General features: G+C 37.1%; 3 protein-coding genes across 3 annotated transcripts; 2 read left to right on the top strand and 1 right to left on the bottom strand.

The window, feature by feature from the left end:
- The first annotated feature begins 3,871 nt into the window (after positions 1–3,871).
- odf3l2a (outer dense fiber of sperm tails 3-like 2a) lies at positions 3,872–9,551 on the top strand. The gene is made up of 4 exons (XM_058394012.1): positions 3,872–4,544; positions 6,674–6,784; positions 7,982–8,095; positions 8,270–9,551. The coding sequence occupies exons 1-4, from the start codon at positions 4,493–4,495 to the stop codon at positions 8,755–8,757; spliced, it is 765 nt and encodes a 254-aa protein (XP_058249995.1). The 5' UTR covers positions 3,872–4,492; the 3' UTR covers positions 8,758–9,551.
- ebi3 (Epstein-Barr virus induced 3) lies at positions 9,415–12,114 on the bottom strand. The gene is made up of 6 exons (XM_058394011.1): positions 11,954–12,114; positions 11,479–11,670; positions 10,881–10,998; positions 10,625–10,791; positions 10,166–10,323; positions 9,415–9,591 (listed from the first exon to the last, which is right to left on the bottom strand). The coding sequence occupies exons 1-6, from the start codon at positions 12,042–12,044 to the stop codon at positions 9,442–9,444; spliced, it is 876 nt and encodes a 291-aa protein (XP_058249994.1). The 5' UTR covers positions 12,045–12,114; the 3' UTR covers positions 9,415–9,441.
- A 2,218-nt stretch (positions 12,115–14,332) lies between these two features.
- On the top strand, positions 14,333–19,802 carry LOC131356489 (uncharacterized). Its single transcript, XM_058395549.1, has 3 exons — positions 14,333–14,473; positions 16,783–16,927; positions 17,856–19,802. Exons 1-3 carry the CDS (start codon positions 14,405–14,407, stop codon positions 19,124–19,126), a joined length of 1,485 nt encoding a protein of 494 aa, XP_058251532.1. The 5' UTR covers positions 14,333–14,404; the 3' UTR covers positions 19,127–19,802.
- Positions 19,803–20,028: the final 226 nt, after the last annotated feature.

Raw genomic sequence — 20,028 nt, 5'->3', positions numbered from 1 at the left:
TTTTAAAATCACACACAACTTTGCATAACACACCAGAATTGTTACTTTAAAAATGATTTTAATAAAAAGCTGAATTAAACATAGAAATAGCAATCCTTTGCTGTGTTTGTGATATCAGTGTTGTTTCAAATATCACAATATTTCACATAACCAACTCTTACATTAGCCCAGCTCATGGACGTTTTATTAAAGTTGAATAATTTATAATGCATTAAGTTTTTGTTGAAATGAGCTTAAAATTGATTTCTTCTTTACTATTCTAAAATCTTTCTATTCTACATCTTCTAGTCAGTTCATTCATCCTATACATCCTTGTATGTATATCAGGTGTGTAATTTTGAATCACATGCATTATTTAATTGTAAAAATTCAAAATTTCATTAAAAAATACTTGGCATAGCCATTAGTGTGACTAAAAGGCAGATTTAGTGTATTGTGTTTCTAGTAATAAAACTGTAAATGATTTCAGAATCGCTAAGATCAGTGGTTGTCCATCAGATTTTAGATATTTTGCATGTTTAAGTTTAGTTTAATTTAACTTGTACTTGTAATGAAAAAAAATTTGCTTAGTAGTCAACTGGTTAGCAAAATTTTGTGGCAGAGACTTAGCATTTCGTAGATAGAAGTTTTGTAAAAAAAAAAAAAATATCTGTGTTAAATGTATAAAAAGGTGATTTAAAAAGAATGTGAAATAAAATTCATATTTATGTGAAGAACTCAGACTTACAAGTGAATCCAAGCTTAGTATTGAGATGCTAGGTGAAGTCCTGCAAAATAGCGTGGAGAGACAAGCGAGAGAAAGATGGAGGAATAAACGAGAGATAGCGAAGCTATACAAGGCGACTAACGGAATTAGAAATAAACGAGAAACCCAGAGACACGCAGTGTGGTGGTCCTTCTGCTTCGATGGTCTTTTCGAGAAGACGTTTGTCTTGAGAAGGGAATCTGAAATCGGCGAACTCATTCCTCTATCACAGAAGTGGAAAGAGTCTGGTTCTAGACACACGCTGGTGCAATGTAGGCTTTGATTTGAGGTTGGATTGCAAAGGGAAGCCGTTCCACCAAAATAAAAACCTCAAAAACCAAAATCTAAAGCTCCTTTTTCCAGCCACTTTAGATTAAAGTTATTCAGCTCTTCAGTAAGAGCTTTATCCTGGTCGGGTTTCTGTTGGATCTGGAATACTGAGCGGGAATACTGAGCAGGAATACACCATGGATGGGATTCCATTCGAAAGCAAAGCATTATACACACATATAATTTAGTTACACATAGTAATTATAACTTACAGTGCAAGTTATTGATAACATTTACAAAAGTATTTGTACAAAAGTAGATGTTATTCTCACGTATAATAATGACAAAAATAAAACAAAACAATTTACATTTGTTTGCACTGATTTTGAAGATTAGCTACAAAAAAAACCCAACTTATTAAAATGAACTAGTTAACAAAGTTACACAAATAACCAGCTAGCTAACTAAACAAGAAAAATTAGGAAAATAACCCTAACTACACCCCAAAAAAGATATATTTAGTCACTTCTAGCTTTTGTTAAAATAAAAAGAATGAAGCCTGAAATTTGTAAATATGTCTAGAAACAAATTTTGTATTTGTTATGATTTGCTATGATCATTTTTGGAAATATCCAAAAATTTTTTCCTTTGCTCAAGCTATATCTTTATTTCTACATCTACAGTTTAAACTAAGGAATTGTTACACTTGTAAAATTATTCTATAAAAAAAATCTTCAGTTTATGAGCCTATTTCTAGACATAATAAGTTTCATTCTAATGCCGAATTCTTTCTAGTAATAAATGCTTCAAATGAGCAAAATGATCTGGCAATTGAAGCAGTTTCAAGCCTGAACTGAGTAAACATATTAAATAACAAACTTACATTTTAAGAAAAAATTGTAGTTGAAGTTGCTTATATTCATGATAGTTTTATAACGTAACAAACTAATGTACAAAACTAATCTAGCTAGCTAATTTAAGAAACTAAATTACTAAACTAAACTAGCTAGCTAATTTAAGAAACTCATTTAAAAAACATTAGCTAGCTAGCTAATTTAGAAACCTTAACTTGCTTCTGGTTTAACAGAATAATCGTAAATTCAGTGTTCATTAAACCAATAATTTATATTTTATGTAGGGCACAAAACGGACACTAACAAAATAAACAAAATTTCCTCTCGGCCCTAGACACACGATGAAATTTAAAACTACAAAACTATGAAACTCTTCAGATTCTTTGTTAACATTTTAAAGCAACTGATAATGGATAAGAAATCAAGAATTTTCTGTTTTGTTTTGTTTTTTACTTAAAATGAAACACCTTTTACATTAGCACAGAATTTTTGTTGCATTTTTAAGTGTCTCTACAGACAAACTGGTGAATAATTGGGTGATTGATCCTATGATTGTGGCATCCTTCAATTTAAAATTCTAAAGATTTTTTTTGAAAAATAATTTTTTAACTCTGAATTCAAGAAAACGTTCTCAGCTAAAGCTTCTAGTCTATACACTCTGTAAGAGCAACATGTATTTTTTCACTATAATTCTATTCCAGCCTTGAAAGCAGCCCATTTTTCGGACCAGATCTGGTTGAGTTTATGCAGATGAAGGCCAGTCGTGATGGTGACTGCAAATACATTGTGGCCGAACCGTTAAGCTGTGGTCTGTCTCAAGCCTGAGATGTGGTTGCATCAGGGTTCCACAGAGGTATGGCCAGACGAAAGCAATAATTTACGCCGACCGGGTGCTGTGCCATCACTCATCTGCTATCTGGGTGAGTTTTTAGCTTGTATGTCATCCCTGTTTCCATTTTGTGTAAAGGAAACCCACCATTTCAATGGAACGAGTCTCACTTTGGAGTGGCTTTTTAATGTTTAATGCACTGCTGGGGTCCGTCCTGTTGTTCCAACCACCACGAAACACGCTCAGTGCCTCGTCTATGAAATGACATACGCCACAGTATTGCCCATGTAGTACTGAATAACCCTGTGTATGAAGCCTGTATTCGTAAATCATTAGGGGGCCCAGCACCGAAACTGCATCTCTCCAGCAATTTCTTCATATTTCGTGTCATAAAACCTGTATAACTAATAATAACCAACGAATTGCTATAAAGCAAATTAAATACCCATTAATGATTAATTAATTTTGGATGGAATTTCTGGAAAAAAAAATCAGTTTAAAAACATTAATGAGGAATCCTGATCATAAGGAATAATAAATTCACTTCTTCGCTTTTTTTAAATTAAATTATGTTTATAATTGTTAATAAAGCTTTAGAATAACACTCAGGTTATTATCACTTATGGAGTTTGCACTTCATTTATTATAAATATTGAGTGTATGAATCTTGACCTGCTTATTTGTTACGAATAATTCCTGTACGTTTTATTTCCATAAATGAAATAAGGAATAAATTATGAAAAGTAAAAAAAAAAAAAAAGTATAGTAATAGTAAATAATAATTTGTATTAATAGTTTGGCCAACTGCAGATAATTGAGATTCTTAGATAATTCTGTTTTTTATCATATTTTTTATATATAATAATTATTTTAATAGTCACAGGAGTCACAACAAACAAACAAACAAACAAATAAATAAATAAAAATTTACTTTACAAACTGTTACCAAATTTAGGAGAATAAATGGGTTTATTAAATGTAATATTTTGATTATTAATATATTTATTTTTTAGATTTTTATTAAAAAATTTAGTTATAGACAAAATAACCATCAATTGTAAGTTCCGGCATATAATAAAAAATAAAAATAGAAATTTAAAAAATGAATCTGATCAATCTGAGTGTAGAAAGAAAATAATTCAGTATATTCACTTAATGCAGTTTATCTTTTCAAATTCTTTATTTTTCCTAGAGGCATTTTTCTTCTCTTTAAAGAGACCACTCTTGCTAAATGAAATCCATGTTTTTAATCCCACGAAGTAACCCCGAGCCATGAACGAAGTGCTTCTTTGGCGACACTCGATCTGAGAGATACCAGCGAGCTGCAATCCGAATCCATAGCGACGAAGTGTGTGTCCACAAAGTAAGCGGGGGGAAAAAGCAACAAGAAAATAGTAAAAAAAAAAAAAAGTAAGAGGTAAGAATATTTTAATTGTAGTCGGTATTTTAAATTTCTTTAATATCATTGGATATTGAATATATAAATCTACATTAGAGATAAAATATTAAAGTGATGTGAAAATATGAGATAAATTATTTACAATTTAGAAAAAAAAAAAAGAAAGAAGAAGAAGCTGGTTTTCTTTTCCCTGAATGCTTGCTCATTTTCTCTTGGATGTGTGTATCGGTCAGACATGGATAAGGTTTCTCACCCTTGTAATGATCATCTATTATTCAGGTCACAGTTTGCCCTCCTCTTTGTGTGTGTGTGTGTGTGTGTGTGAGACTGAATTCTGAGCCTGTGCCGGACCTGGATGCGAGGACGATCTGCGTGAGCCCGAGTCCGAGCGCTTCATGGCAGAAGAAGTAACAAGACGACGTCCTCTCATTGCTGCCCGGGAGAGGGGTGAGTGCTCGGAATCTTCTGGAAAAATTTCCATGTCCTTATTTTATGCAGGGCAATAAACTGTTCCAGACTGTTAGTCAGCATAGTAGAAGATATAAATTTAATATATAGTCCATTTGTTGCAAAAATCATGTATATAGTTATTTATTAGTTAGTTTGTTTAATTGTTTTTTTTTTTTCTAAACTAATCATGCGGACCATAAAGTTGGCTCTCGACATGTGTTGCGATTCCGAGGCGAAACCTTAGCTGGGTCGGAGTAACAAAAATCAAAGGCTCGGAGTCGTGGACTTGTGGTATGCATCAGGGTTTAATCCTGAGCCCACATTAGGTCTAAACGATAGAATAATAAGAAAGAAGGGGTCTCGTTACGAGCACCCTGTTGTCCGGACCTCCGGTTTCTGAAGAAACCACCCAAGTTTAGTGGTCTGGACACTTCAGGCTGTGGTGAGCCTCAACATCCGCTTTCAAATAAAGGCCGACTATCTTTACTGATGTTAAGGTAGTGAATGTCTAGCAAAAAATACTTATGCTTGGGATTATATCTTCCTCCAGCTTTAGGTAGATGATGTAACTGTTCCAAAAAACTGAGACTGGAGACTCCTTCCAGAAAACAATTCATTCATGTGTGGATTTAACACCATACAAGTATTTGTGTTGCCATAGAAACAGGAGCGCATTGTTTTGTAAATGAATAGAAATCTGCCGACAAATCAGAACTCGGGAACTCAAAAGTGCTGGGGTTAAATGAAGTTATTGTATAAGTTTAATGGTAAACCTTTTCCAAGTCTAGCTACGATGATGCTAATTCTAAAATCTAAAAAAACGGTAACAACAAAACAAAACATCAGTGTACAAATTGCGCCTTTTCAGATAAGCATTTGTTCTTAAAATACGGGTTCTGTATAAATAATAATAAATAATGATTCTGTGTGGATTTATTTATTTAAGCAAAAAAAAAAAAAGTGCTAGATTGTTCTTCAGAGCGTACTTCATTTGAGAAACTCCAAATTTAAGACGCAGGAAACTCATAAGAAACCGAAGCAGCGTCGAAACGAGTCCGCTGGGACACCTGCGTGTCCCTTAGGCTGACTTTAGAGCGGTATGAAATTTCACAGCCTGCTAGAAGCGAGGATTTAAACGAAGCTTTTTACAGATGTGCTTCAGGACTCCAGCAATGTGTTCTGCACATGTGGCTGAATTTTTTTTTTTTTTTTTCCGGCTAAAAATACATTTACTCTCATGTGTCCTTGAAATGGAAGGATAGTGTTCCAGTAGTAAGAAAAAACAGAAAACAAAGCTAGGTTTTTGTGCTTCAGTGAGTATACAGTCTGCTGGTGAATTTATAGTGCGTTTCATTTGATTTCATTTTAAAATCCTGGCCACAAATGAACGTTATACACTTGTGCTGTGGCCCGAAGATGCTAGGTTAATGTAGCTAACAGTTTAGCATCTTTTACATTTACCTCAGGTTATGTCTCTCAAACTTCAAAATCTTTGCCTGATATTTAATTTTTAAAGTATTGCCTCCTCTTTTCTTTTATCTTTCCACAGAACACTCACAAACTTCACCCTGAAACACATTCTTGAACTGTTTCTCCGGTCTTTAGCGATTCTGGTGTTAATTTGTTGTTGTGTTTTAACCAGTAACTCCTGTGAGAACTTGTGAGAGGCTGTGCGCCGTGTGCTAACACCACAAACAGGACAACATTAGCTAATCCTAGCACGGTTACAATCTCAAACGTAGCCGGTTTACTACTAGCCCCTAAAAACAAAGCTTTTCCTTTTCTTAACATACCTTTTTTTTTCACAGAAATGTTTAAAGAGAGATTAGCATGAAAGTTTGCTAACAACAAACAAGTGAAATTAGACTGTCAGTGGTAGGAAAGGTTCCTGGTGGGTTTTTTTTTTTTTTTTGCTTGAATCATCAGATTATCTTCCTCAGTAAACACAAATAAATGAGGAACTGGGAGATTTTGTTTGTGGATTTGGTGCAAAACAAATGAGTTTTTCTTAAACTGATATTTATTAAAGGTTTCTGTTTCTAGGGATAAGGTTTGTGGCTTCCCATGAACACTGTAGAGCCACTAATGAGTAAATGCTAACTCTTTTTATTGTTATTTTTATTCAGGACCCGGACCTGGGCACTACGCTCTCCCCCCAACCATCGGCTACATAAACCACGACTACACCAAGCCCAGCAGTCCGGCATATTCGTTCCACCGCCGCATGAGCAGCAAAAGTAAGTGGAATCAGACGTCACGTCATTGCCATCACACTGCTATTTATATGAGGCTGAGCTAAGAGCTTCCTGCTCATCATAACCGCCAGGCATGCTTGGACTTCCCCTGCGTAAACTATGGAGATGGATTACTACACCATCGCGGCATCCGATATCTAAACTGTCGTTACAACCTTGCTTATAATAGAGGGGGGGAGCTGCAAATTAAACAGTGCACATCATACTGATATGTTTATGTTGTATGGTGTAATCCAATAATCACACAATGACGCTGATTGTAATATCAGCTTGCAATGGGGCGCCCAAACAGGAACAAAAATTTTTACAACTGTGAAACTCGGTAATTCTGTTTGTTTTGTTTTTTTTAAAAAAACAGGATTTTTAGACTGTTGTAAAATACTATCACAATATTCTTGTTGCACTGCCCGGAATAATGAAATGTAATAAAGCTAGCTCGGGCTTGTGTCTTTTCAACGTTATACTAACTGCCAGTGTGAAGTAGAGAAAAAAGAAAAAAAATGCAAATTAGTATTGATTTGAATATCTATATTAATATATTTATATTTTAATTTTAGTATTTTATTTTATTACTTTTTGAAATGTACAGATTTTTTTTTTTTTTTTTTTTTTTTTGGATATTTGGTATTTACACTATTAAAAGTTTTCCATATTAAGTTTAAAATTATACGTATGGGTACAACTTTAAAAAAAAGAAATTACTGAAAAAAATTATATTTATATTTTTATTTATATAAAAAGATAACATTAAAAATCCTATTATAAATTTATTGTAAAAATGGAAGCCATATAACTACTTTTTTAAATTTAAATATTATAAACAGTATTTTTAAAATCAGTTTACAAAAACGTTTTTATTAAGTTTTCATTAACGGTGCAGTCAGGGATTTTTAAGTCATTCCTTTTTTTCTTTTCTTTTTTCCTTTGTAAAAAATCTCATTCTTTTTCAATAAAATAATCAAGTCCAAATGAACAACTGAAAACAGCAAATGATGTGGACTTCCAGCATCAATCCTAACACAAGATTAAGGCATGTCATCGGGTAGCACCGCCTCTCGCATTAGCATTCAGGCATTTTAGCTTGGTTTGGGGGTTTGTTCAGCTTCATTCAACTCTTATAAAAATTGTGTTTACTTTTTCATTTTTTAATGACACATTCTCTCAATGCATTTTGGGTAGTGCTGTTTGAGGATTCCAGTCCTGGGCCTCGCTACCACGTGGATGGCAAGATCACTCGCTTTGGAAGAGATGGAACTCCGTCATACTCGATGCTGGGTAGAAAGAAGGTCGGAGGTGAGAGTGATGCTCTGGTTTGATGAGTAACTCAACTACGTATCCGTTTGCTTTCTGACAGGAAGTCACGGCTAGGACATTTTTGAAATCTAGCCATAAAGAATATGTGTCTGTTTTTATCCTGATCATTAGAGACAGTATCCCAAACATAAGAACAAACCTGTCTCTTCCTAGCGGATACGTTCCAAACCCCTGGTCCAGGATTTTATAGTCCGGAGAAGGCGCCTCCTCTAAACTGGCATCGCCGCCCACCATCCTACACCATGGGCCTCCGGACGCGCTACAGGGGCACGGACGCCGTACCTGCCCCCAACCGCTACACCCTACCCAATCTGTTAGGCTCACGTATTCCTAACAAGCCTTCTAGTGCCAGCTACTCCATGTCCCGCCGAACAAAACCCGGGGCGCCCTCCGAAGACCTGGCAACAACTCCAGGGCCGGCTCACTACAACAGAACGGACCCAAGCATCTACATGAACAGGCAGCCATCTTTCTCCATCCAGAGCCGCCACAACATCCCCAGTGATGCCACTTGCAAGCCAGGACCGGGGACTCACTACCCGGAGAAAGTGATGGCCCACCTGCCCAGGCCGCCGTCTTTCACCATGGGGGTGCGGCATTCTGAGTTTGTTACACCTTTAGTCATCGACTTAACTGACTAAAAAAAGCTACTTACTGAAATCTACAACTGCATGTGACATTGTTATTTGTATTTTTTTACATGTAAATTGTTTACATCTTTTAAACTTTAGCTAAAACATGAAACCAGCCGACTGTTCTTGTAAACTATTGGCACCCTATAACTATATAATATCTCAAACTTGCATGCATAATTTTTTAATGAATAAGGGTATTTAGGGGTACAAATAATTTTGCTGCATAGATATTATGAGAACTTTCTTCTTCTTATTATTATAATTATTATTATTTTATTATTATTACATGTCTAAGCAATAAATAATTAAAATAATATTTATCTAAATATTTTATGAATTTATAATTACATATTTTTTAATTAATTATTTTTTTTCACCTTTGAGTGTAAAGTTAATTGCGTGTAATGTGTAGTGTATATAAGCATTTCCTTTAAAGGGTGCCTATACTTTTGGGGTTTGACTCTACAGCTTTCTGTTTTATTTTTCGGCTTGATTGACTGATGAGTAAGTGGAGCAAAATCTTTTTTTTTTTTTCATTTCATTTTATTTATTGTTAGATTTGCCAATTTGATGAAACCTCATGGTACTGTAGATTTTTCAGGTTTGTTCGGGTTCATTCAAAGTTATGGCATAAAAACATCCTAAATTACTTTGCTTTGTTGATGTGTTTTGTCTCTTAGTAGCTTCTTGTTAGCTCTTGGGTAAAGTTATGTTGACGGTATCGCTCCACTCGCTGCTCTGACCGTGACCCAAGAGATCCATAACAGATACACGGATATGATACATCCGTCCAGGCATCACTCCGCTCCGGACCATGCTTTCTGACTCGTAGGGACCCATCTGGAATTAAAAACATTGGTGTATTTTATCCTGTTTGTGAAGTACACCTCATCCAAATATGCTAACAATGGTAGTGTACAGGAATGCTAGTTTATATTTAGCAATGTAAGACTGCACACAGTCTCAACAAAAAAGGGTACTTCTGCTTGCACTGTTTACTTCTGCTAGCCTTTAGTAGCATTTTTAGCACTAAGCTTGAGGAGAAAAAAAAGCTACACTTGTTTTGTTTACCTTGTTTTGTTTGTTATTTTTGTAAGTCACTTATCGTGCTTATGTTAAAAATGCTGACTCCCTTTCTGTCAGAAATGTGAATATTTTATCAGACAGGAGTCCGATACTATTACGGATATGGGTTCATTAGCACCGATGCATTTATACTAAAATATTTACCTCTTTTATTTATTGGCATTATTAGCATTTTGGCTGAAGTGTACTGGTAAAACATGCTCGGAAGAAACAACATCACCCTCGTAAATGCTAACAGTGATTAAAGGCTAGTTAGCACTAGTATAAATCTACAAGGCTTTATCTTTTTGTGTGGAGATGTTAGCATGTGTAGCAGCGTGTGACTCACAACGTTAGCTGTGTTAGTGTTTCCCCACTGGAACTGCACTTTGTATTTCAGGGGGAAGGTCACAGGGTCCGGCCATGTCGGTGGAGGAGCCCACTGGACGTGGAGCTTCTTTCCTGGTAAAGCCACTACCTTCACGTTCACAGGGGGGTCAGGCTTCACTGCGGAGGGATAAATAAACCAGAAAATACTAAAGCAGTCAGCAATGGACACTTTAATAGGTACACCAGACGATTTCCAACCGTCAAGATCTCAGATACCTGTTCCTGGTTGATATGAGCGGAACCTGCTCTTGGAGCTCATACGGTTCAACATATTATGAAATGCTTTACTGCACAATAAGGGTGTAAAGACGTGAAGGAGCAGGTTCCTAATAAAGTGGCTGGTGTGTGTATTGTACATTTGCAAAGAAAATCTCACTGTGTGAGATTAGGACCAGATTAAGATTAAGTCAAACATTACCAATGTCCTCGATGATGACAGACAAGATTCGGCTTGCGCTCCCAAGAGCGTTGACAGCTGTGATGTTAACCAGGTACGGAACGTTCGACAAGAGGTCCAGTTCCTCGAGAACACATTGCCTGTCCTGTTCGCTCACTCTCTGGCACGAATAGATCTCTTCAAGATGCCTGACCAAAAATCACAATACTTTAAACATAACTGGATAGACCAACACTTAGTACGTAGATAGCTGTGTAAGGTTGTGTGGATTTGCTACCTGTAGGTTGAGATGTAATAAGTTGGTAGTATCGGGTCTTGCGGCAGAGTCCATGAGCACAGGGCTTGTAGGGGATAACTCGGAGACCAGCAGTGGACGTCTGGTATGGGTGGAGGATCTGCAGAGTCATTTAATCCATAGTAACATTGACCAGAATTGAATTATTACCAAAGATTAAAGGACTAAAAAAGTGAGCTATAGACTAGTTATAGACTACAGACTAGCTAGACTAGCTATAGTCATGGAGTCTTGGAGTTTATATCCAAGGTCACTATATATTTTAAAAAAAAAATCCATTAAAAACGGTTTTTTGAATTCTCAAATCTGATTGGTCAGAAGGGGTTGATTAATTATAGATGTTCCAAATAACATGTTTGTATTATATTATGTTATATTATATTATACTATATAATAATTATATTATATTATATTAGCGTGTTACACTATCGTTTCCATAGTAACGACTAATTCAAAAGGATTTGCTATGGCATGCGCTCGACTTACAGTCTAATCAAAGCTTAATAATAAACCGAGTATGACGTGTTGACATTTTCTGTAAGGAGTTTAATCAGCATTTATTTAAGGTTTATCTGCTCACAGCCCAGCTGTAGTCGTATCGTTTCGATGGTTCCTCCTTTCAAGTCGTGGCATGTGTAGAAGCCCTGATCGTTAAGGCTGGTGTTGTGTAACCGGAGAACGTGGCTTGAGACCACGGACGATCCGTTAAATCTCCATTCTGATCCGTTCTCGCAGGACAACTCAACTGATGACCCCAGAGCCTCGTAAAGATCTGATAGACGAGAAGAGAGAGCAAGGACAAATTAATAAATAAATAAGTAAATAAAGCCATGAAGTTGTTGTTGTTGTTTTCTGGTAACAATGCGTGATGATGTTCACAACTTTAATAAATACACTTATATAATCTACATGACATGTCCGTCATACTTTTGGTAATATTTTAATACATATAATGTCAAGATCTTCAAAATGTCTTAAAAATCAAAATATAGTTGTAATAATAATAATAATAATAATAATAATAATAGCTGACAATCTTCTGCTTTTCTCCTTACCCTTTGGTTCAGAAGATTTATCTTGACTCCGGATTTGAGGAAAGAAATTTAGAAATAATACAAAAATTGCGTGAAACCATTTGCGGCGCATTTTAATGCAGAAGAATGATTTCGAAATTCGGGTCAGTTCACATAGATCATATCTCTCTCTCTCTCTCTTTGTTAATGATTAGTTAGTAAACACACTTTGCAAAGGCACCAAAGAGTGAAAGCAACCGAATCCATCAGAAATCCAGGCTTGACATGGGATATACAGTATATCACTAGTGGATGGGATCCTTGGAGATGGGGTGGATGGGATCCTTGGAGAGATAAACCTTCTTAGCACATGTTGCTGGTTGAATTTGCAAATTAGTATTCAACAACTTGGGATGCCTCAGCATGTCCAAACCTTGGCCAAATACAGCTAGATCACACAGGGCGAACATAAAAACAACCACACTGGGATTGTGGAGCAGAGTTAATTCTTTAAAGGTGTGGGTTGTGTGATTTCGGGTCAACAATGTGGTGTCCCTGCCACCAACAAATCTGCTACGGAGCTTCGATTGCTAACAATAAAGCCCCAAAGTGCAAAGAACCCGATAACAGATGTCAATGATGATCTGAGTTCTCAAGTTTGAATTGCTTATAAATAATGTCATTGCTAATAAATAATGGCTTAGACCTCCCTCATGTATTGATCCTTCTTATGGAAAGAGAGAAGTCATTTATCCTAAAGTTCAAGCTCCTTCTTTTTTTTATCTAGCACAATTATGGATAGAAAATCCAAAGTGGACACATTCTGTGATTCAATTTAAGAAATAAAACTTGCTGAAATAAGAATCCACCACAAAGTGAATTAAACCACTCTGGCAACCCTGAATAATGTTATAACTATTTAATTAAAAATATAATACAAAGAAAGTGCTGATTTTTTGCAGATGGATTAAAGAAAGATCTATCTTTTTTAATACTTTATGTCCATTTATAGTTACATTTAACTACATAAGTTCCTATTAGCACTTATGTTCTAACAAGTGTAAAACAAATATATTTTTTTTATATCTCTCACAAGACTGGCTCCTGATGAAGTCTTATGATTTCCAATTTAACATCCAAGTTGTGCAGCAGTTTCCACAGACAAAATTAAAACTATTCCTATAGCAACAGCAAAAAATAGGAATAGGCAGATCTGTATTCCCAGAGGGCTGGCAATAAGCAGACAAGATTCTTTGGGGGAATTTTTAAAGCAGTCCTGAGATATTTTTACATGTTCCAAATTGAGAATGAATGCTGTTTAGTTAAACACACGTCTCTGTTTTTGATTTTACTTTAAATAATGAAGGTATTTTTATTTCTGCACGTGTATACTTCTAGGTGTCGTGCCTGTTATGGCCACAAGATAGCGGTATGTACTTACATCCATCTTCACCTCGTTCTTTAAGCACAGCTCAGATGTTCGAACCCTAGGTGACCTGTAAAAGTTCAGAGGTAGCTACAAGTCAGCTATAGGTCTTATCTCATCTTATCTTATCTTATCTTAGTGGTTAGTTTGTGGTTATGCTTGCAGATCTTCTCTCCCTTCAGTGTTTTAACAAGTCATAAAGAACCTACTTTTTGGTGCCTTGGCCTTGGCTTTATGCGTTCTACTGCTGCCACATGATTGGCTGATCTACTAATAACTGCAGAAATGAGCATAAATACAATGAATACATTGACCAGGCGTATACACCTGCCTAATATTGCGTTGGTGCTGCCAAAACAGCCCTGAGCCATCCTGAACTGTTTATTCGGACACCAGAACCAGCATTAACTTCTTCAGCAGTTTGAGCAACAGTAGCTCGTCTGTTGGATCGGATCACACGGGCCAGCCTTCTCTCCCCACGTGCATCAATGAGCCTTGGCCGCCCATGACCCTGTCACCGGTTCACCACTGTTCCTTCCTTGGACCACTTTTGATAGATACTGACCACTGCAGACCGGGAACACCCCACAAGAGCTGCAGTTTTGGAGATACTCTGATCCAGTGGTCTAGCCATCACAGTTTGGTCCTTGTCGAACTCGCTCAAATCCTTACGCTTGTCCATTTTTCCTGCTTCTAACACATCAACTTTGAGGACAAAATGTTCACTTGCTGCCTAATATATCCCACCCACTAACAGGTGCCATGATGAGGAGATAATCAGTCTTATTCACTTCACCTGGCAGTGCTCATAATGTTATACCTGATCAGTGTGTGTTCCTAATCAAGTGACCAGTGGGTGTATGTGGTCATTCTACGTAAAATATTTTTAAAACATGTACAAAAGTCGCATTTTCGCTTAAATTTGTTTATTTAAACTGAAACTACAAGGAATACCCAAAATGCACCTCCGCCAGGAAGTGAATTTCACCACGCTGGCAACCTCAGATCATTACCTTAAATAGTTTTTTTATTTTATTTTATTTTTTTGTTAATTTAGATTAGTCAAAATGTTGGCTAAGAGGTCTAAGGTTACTTTAGAAGACTATATTCGACGCAAAAACAAAAATAAAGTGTCGGTAAGGGTCATTTTGTTTTATTTTGTTTAAAATGATTTCTTACTGGAGCATGACTTAGCAAAAAGATGCTATTTCGCGATTTTTTTTTTTAAATGTTAACATAAAATTGGACTTTATGGCGCCTTATTAGCTAATAAAAAATAATTTAATGATTTAACAATTTAACAACAAATTGGTTTGACTTTTAGATGTTTTTTTTTCTTAACATATTCTTACATTTAATAAACCGTATAAGAATTCACTTTATTTCATTCCAACTTCCAAATTAACGTCCGGTTAAAGTTCTAGTGCACTAAGTAGGGCGCGAGGGGTTTATTTTACAATGCACGTAGTGCACTTAGATAGGGAGCAGGGCGCTATTTGGAATGGAGACGGTAAGGGAAGGAAAGGTACGAGAAAAAACACTGAAGGTTGTGCTGCTTTTGGAAAAATAATCAACGATGATTAGCATGAAGTTTTACAAAAACAGCAACTCCTGTGGTGTTTCATTCATCTTGTTTATCATGTAGCCAATGTGTTTAACATCACGACATACTTTTTTATCCCTTTATAGTTACGTTCAATAAGACAAGAGAAAGGAGAGAAACACCAGATCAATAATTAGTGCTTTTCTCTGTTGTCACTGATGCTTGGGATGTGTTACTTCTTCAGCAATAAATACAGGATCCTCATAACCACACACTCTAGTGGTTCTTCATCTATCCCATCAATGCAGCAGTGTCGTCTGTGGCCATGGTCATATTATGTATATAGGCTTTTTGATTATTAGAACATGTTACACAGGGATCTACACTATATTGCCACAAGTTTTGGGACACCCCTCCAAATCTTTGAGTTCAGGTGTTGTTTTTCAGGGGTTGGACTCGGCCCCTTAGTTCCAGTGAAAGGATCTCTTAATGCTTCAGCTTCATACCAAGACATTTTGGACAATTTCATGCTTTGTGGGAACAGGGGATGACCCCTTCCTGTTCCAACATGATTGCATACCAGTGACCAAAGCAAGCTCCGTAAAGACATGGATGAGTGAGTTTGGTGTGGAGGAACTTCATATAGTCCTGACCTCAACCCCATAGAACACCTTTGGGATGAATTAGAGCAGAGACTGTGAGCCAGACCTTCTTGTCCAACATCAGTGCCTGAAGGAATGGTCAAAAATTCCCATAAACACACTCCTAAACCTCGCGGAAAGGTTTCCCAGAAGTATTGAAGCTGTTATAGCTGCAAAGGGCGGGACAACTCCATATTACATTCATGTGCATGTAAAGGCAGACATCCCAGTTTTGGTCTGGCTCACAGTCTCCACTTTAATTTATCCCAAAGGTGTTCTATGGGGTTGAGGTCAGGACTCTGTGCAGGCCAGGCATGTTCCTCCACACCAAACTCACTCATCCATGTTTTTATGGACCTTGCTTTGTGCCCTGGTGTACAGTCATGTTGGAACAGGAAGGGGTCACCCCCAAACTGTTCCCACAAAGCATGAAATTATCCAAAGTGGACATATCACAGGGTGGAATTTTAGATTGTGTCTATTTCTATTATTTCCATAATCTTACCCAATGAACTCAAAAAACTATCAAAAACTTAGCCAAAATAATGGAGTTCTCAGTAAGCAGATGAGAAGAAGCAGGATTCTTTATTCAGCCATGCAGTCAGTCACATGCATTTCTGAAAATCCTCTAGTCTAAAAATCATCAAAAGTTCTCCTCTACTTATACCTGGAGCCTTGATGAATCAATGTTCCTCCTCTCAAGATCCCCTTATTTTTAGATTAATTAGTACCCTGACCTTTTTTCTCTGTCATCTTGACATTGACATTTCATTAAATGATTGATCTAAGTTAGATGCGCTACTATTTTTAAGTAAGCCTTGACATTATACTGTTTCACATCCTCCGTGCTTCATTGCCATTAGTTACTGATGTTGCAATGCTGTTGATTACCATAGACCAGGTCACGATGCCCTAACAGCCTACTACTATTATGTCTAGCTTACCGCCCACACTGTCGTTTCTCACCTTGGTGCCTATTCTGGATCCTTCTTCCAGTCTCAATGTGGTTATTACACTAGTACACTAATATTAATGGTTCTGCATGATTATTATAAAGGTTATAGATGATTATTATAAATTTGCATTAATCAAAGCCAGCTACTAATCAATAGCTAAATAATTTTGATAGATAAACACTACTTTTAGGCAGAGTATTGCTAATTTAAATCTAGGTATATAATTTTCTCCGACAGTGTCCCAAAACTTTTATCAATATAGTGTATATCTCTAAGTTTGGATGTGTCTTTTTCTTGTTTTACAGCAATATCCAACAAATAACTTCAGCATCATTCCATCATGGAACAAAGAGTTTGTGTGCCTGGTTGGTCTGGAAAATGTGGTCCAGTTTCGCTTAGAATGGCTGGACAAGACTGCATACTCTTCATCTAACCAACATAAAACCAGCGGTATGAATATTTCCTCAAATAAGATATTGATTTAATGATTGTCAGCATCCAAACAAACATTGTTTTGTTTCTCATATACCACAGTAACTTGCCAGCGATTAGCAATTTTTATTTGTGAAAGATGGACACGCCAACATTTTTAGCCGTCTATAGTTACTTTGCTAGCCATGAACAGATATAACCTCACTTGTTTTTTTGTTACCTTGAAATAGCAAAAGGTCAAATCGTCTGTCCTGAAGACTTTCCTGTAGTGGAAAACCTGAAATTTACCTCTGACCGTTACAAAGTGCTGACACTGGAGACTTGTTCTGAAAATGTTAAATAAATGTTAACCTTGGATTTGAATTCCAGCCTACTGACCAATCAGATTCAAGAATTTAAAGGATTGTTAAATAATCACAGGGACAATTGTTTGGTCGAAGTTTTGTGGACACCTGACCATCACACCCATATGTGATTCTTTCTCAAACTGTGCCACAATGTTCTAAGCAGACAGTTTTTATATGCCATAGCTTTACAATTTCCTTTTACTGGACCACTTCCAGCATGACAGTACCTTAAAGCAAGCTCCCTGAAGACATAGTGTGAAAAGGTTGGAGTGGAAGAACTTAAGTGTCCAGCACAGAGCCCTGACTCTGACTCAACCCCAGTAAATACTACTGGGATGAACTGGAACCTCGACTGCATCCCAGACCTCCTCAACCCCAAAATCAGTGCCTGATCTCACTAATGCCCTTGTAATGGAATGAACACAAATCCCCACAACATCTAGTGGAAATCCTTCCCAGAGGAGAGGAACTAGAGGGGACAACATCTGGAATGGGATGTTTGACAAGCACATGGGTGTCATGGTCAGGTGTTCAACATTTGGTCATATAGTGTTATCTTTTTTAATAATATTTGGTTTTCTTGGACATTTGCCATTTAGGGAATCTTCGCACTTATCCATACACCTGTGCAAAGTGCAACACTGATGTCTCCTGTACATGGAAACGTGATGTGGACAGTTCCATCCTGTGTGACTCTTGTTTTCGGTGCTGTTGGAAGAAAGATCACTGGGTCTTCAGAGAACCACCAGAGACCATTATCAGATCAGTTTCTGGCAGCTCTTCCATTTTCGCCTCATCCAGTCAGCCTGGGTGGAATGAGCCGGAAGCTGTCTTCCCTTTACAACATTCCTCTTATTCAATCCAACAACAGTGTGATCAGCAGGTCGCCAAGAACTCCAAGCTCCACCCTGATTCACCTTGCTATTGCTCCTCCTGTCTTTACTCAGATCTTTCCTCCTCCCCATCTGAATCTTTCTCTGATACTTCTTTCCAGTGGTCCTCCTCCTGTAGTTCGTCTCTTTGTGATGGCTCTTCACCGTCATATCTCTCCTTTTCCTCAGATCTTAACTCTTCTTCTTCATCATCCATGACCTCTCCATCATCTGGTTTTCCACTGGTAAATCCAAATCAATGTATCTCTCAGAAGGTTACAAAATCTTACAGGATGGAGACTCCACTTGCCAAGGCTTTAATTAAAGATGACAAGGTTGAGCAAGAAATGAAGAAAGAGATAGAAGAATGGAAGATGATGAACAAGTCACAATCCAAAGAAGAGAAGAATGGGAAGATGGCTGCCCTAAATGCACCTTCAAGGCAACAGATCCTGCCAAAGACTCAGTTACTGACACCAAATGTGCAGAGGAAAAGTGCCAAAAAATACAAAATGACCATAAAGGAGTTGAACACCGTACATGGCAATTTGCAAAAGGTAACTCCTAATGTTTCATCAGCAACATCAGGATCTTCTACCAACACCTCAGGTTCTGGGAAGTCCAAGCCCACGATCCACTACTTGCCCAAAACTTGGTCAGCAGTCTCAGGCAATGCAAGAAATCAAGGCTCAAGGTCAAGTGCAAAAAAGGGACCTGTTACAATGGATGAAAAGTTTAGTGTTGAAGTGCAACATCAGGCGAACCTCACTCACCCCTCGACAGCTCAGATCAGTTCAGCTTCTACACACATGTTCTCCTCATCCCAAACTGCATTGAGTACCAACCAGGGAAAGACCAACCCTTGGGATAATAAGTGGGAAGCAACTTCAAATCAGAAGATTGATGATAAATGGATTCAGAAGCCTAAAAACTCAGTGAAGTGTACTGGCAGCTATGCATCCAGCTCTTCTTCTTTGTTTGGCCAACCAACGAAGTGAACCAGCAGGTTCTGGTCACCTCCTGACCCCATGTCAGAGAAGAATGCAGTTCTATGCCTTTCCTTGCATTTCCATGTTTTGTTGCCCTTGATGATCGCTTTTACCAAAAATGTTGCCACGTTCTGTATGATACAGGGTACCAGTTATCTCTTCAACGACTCTGTTTACATCAAGATGGTATAGAGCAGGGTTGTCCAGTCTTATCCGCGAATGGGTGGACGGCAGCAGCTTTCTTTCCAACCAATCAGGAGCCGCAGAACCTCTGGTGCAGAGCCTTCGGTGTGGATCGGTTGGAATGAAAACCAGCAGCCATTCCAGATGTTCTGTACCAGGTGTGGCTCCTGATTGGTTACGATTGGACACTCCCTGCTTAGAAGATCCACATCTACCTTCCAGAGTTGATTTCAAGGTTCATGCACATTTCACATGTTTCAGATGATAAGAATTCCTCTATTTTTTGTGTTCCGTTGTTTGCAGCTAAATGTTTTTGTTTTGTTTCTGTTTATTTATTGTTCAAAATTGTTTAATAGAAGGTGAAACTTTGCCTTGAAGACATGGTTTGGATAGAAAATACAAGAATTGGCAGATTTTCTGTCGTTACATTTATACATCTTCCGTTGAACTGGATACATCGAATGCTTGAGCGCAATGTGACAAAACATATCGGTTTCAGTTTGAAGTCATTAAATTAAAAATAAAGTGTTCTTGTTCTTGTCTGAAGAATAAAAACCAGCATGCTGTTAAATGTTAAGAGGCCAATGTTTTCTTATTTCTGCTGATTTAAATCCACCAATAGGAGGATGGTATAGGATTACACCAAACTCCTAAGATAACTACAAATACAGTAGTGGCAATTGTGAAATGTAAATAATAATAAAAAAAACATAGTAACTGACATATAA

Source organism: Hemibagrus wyckioides, linkage group LG07 (genome assembly GCF_019097595.1).
Source record: "Hemibagrus wyckioides isolate EC202008001 linkage group LG07, SWU_Hwy_1.0, whole genome shotgun sequence".
Classification (NCBI taxonomy): Eukaryota; Metazoa; Chordata; class Actinopteri; order Siluriformes; family Bagridae; genus Hemibagrus; species Hemibagrus wyckioides.
Note: the sequence above shows the minus strand (reverse complement) of the source record. Positions and strands in the feature narration are given on the sequence as shown.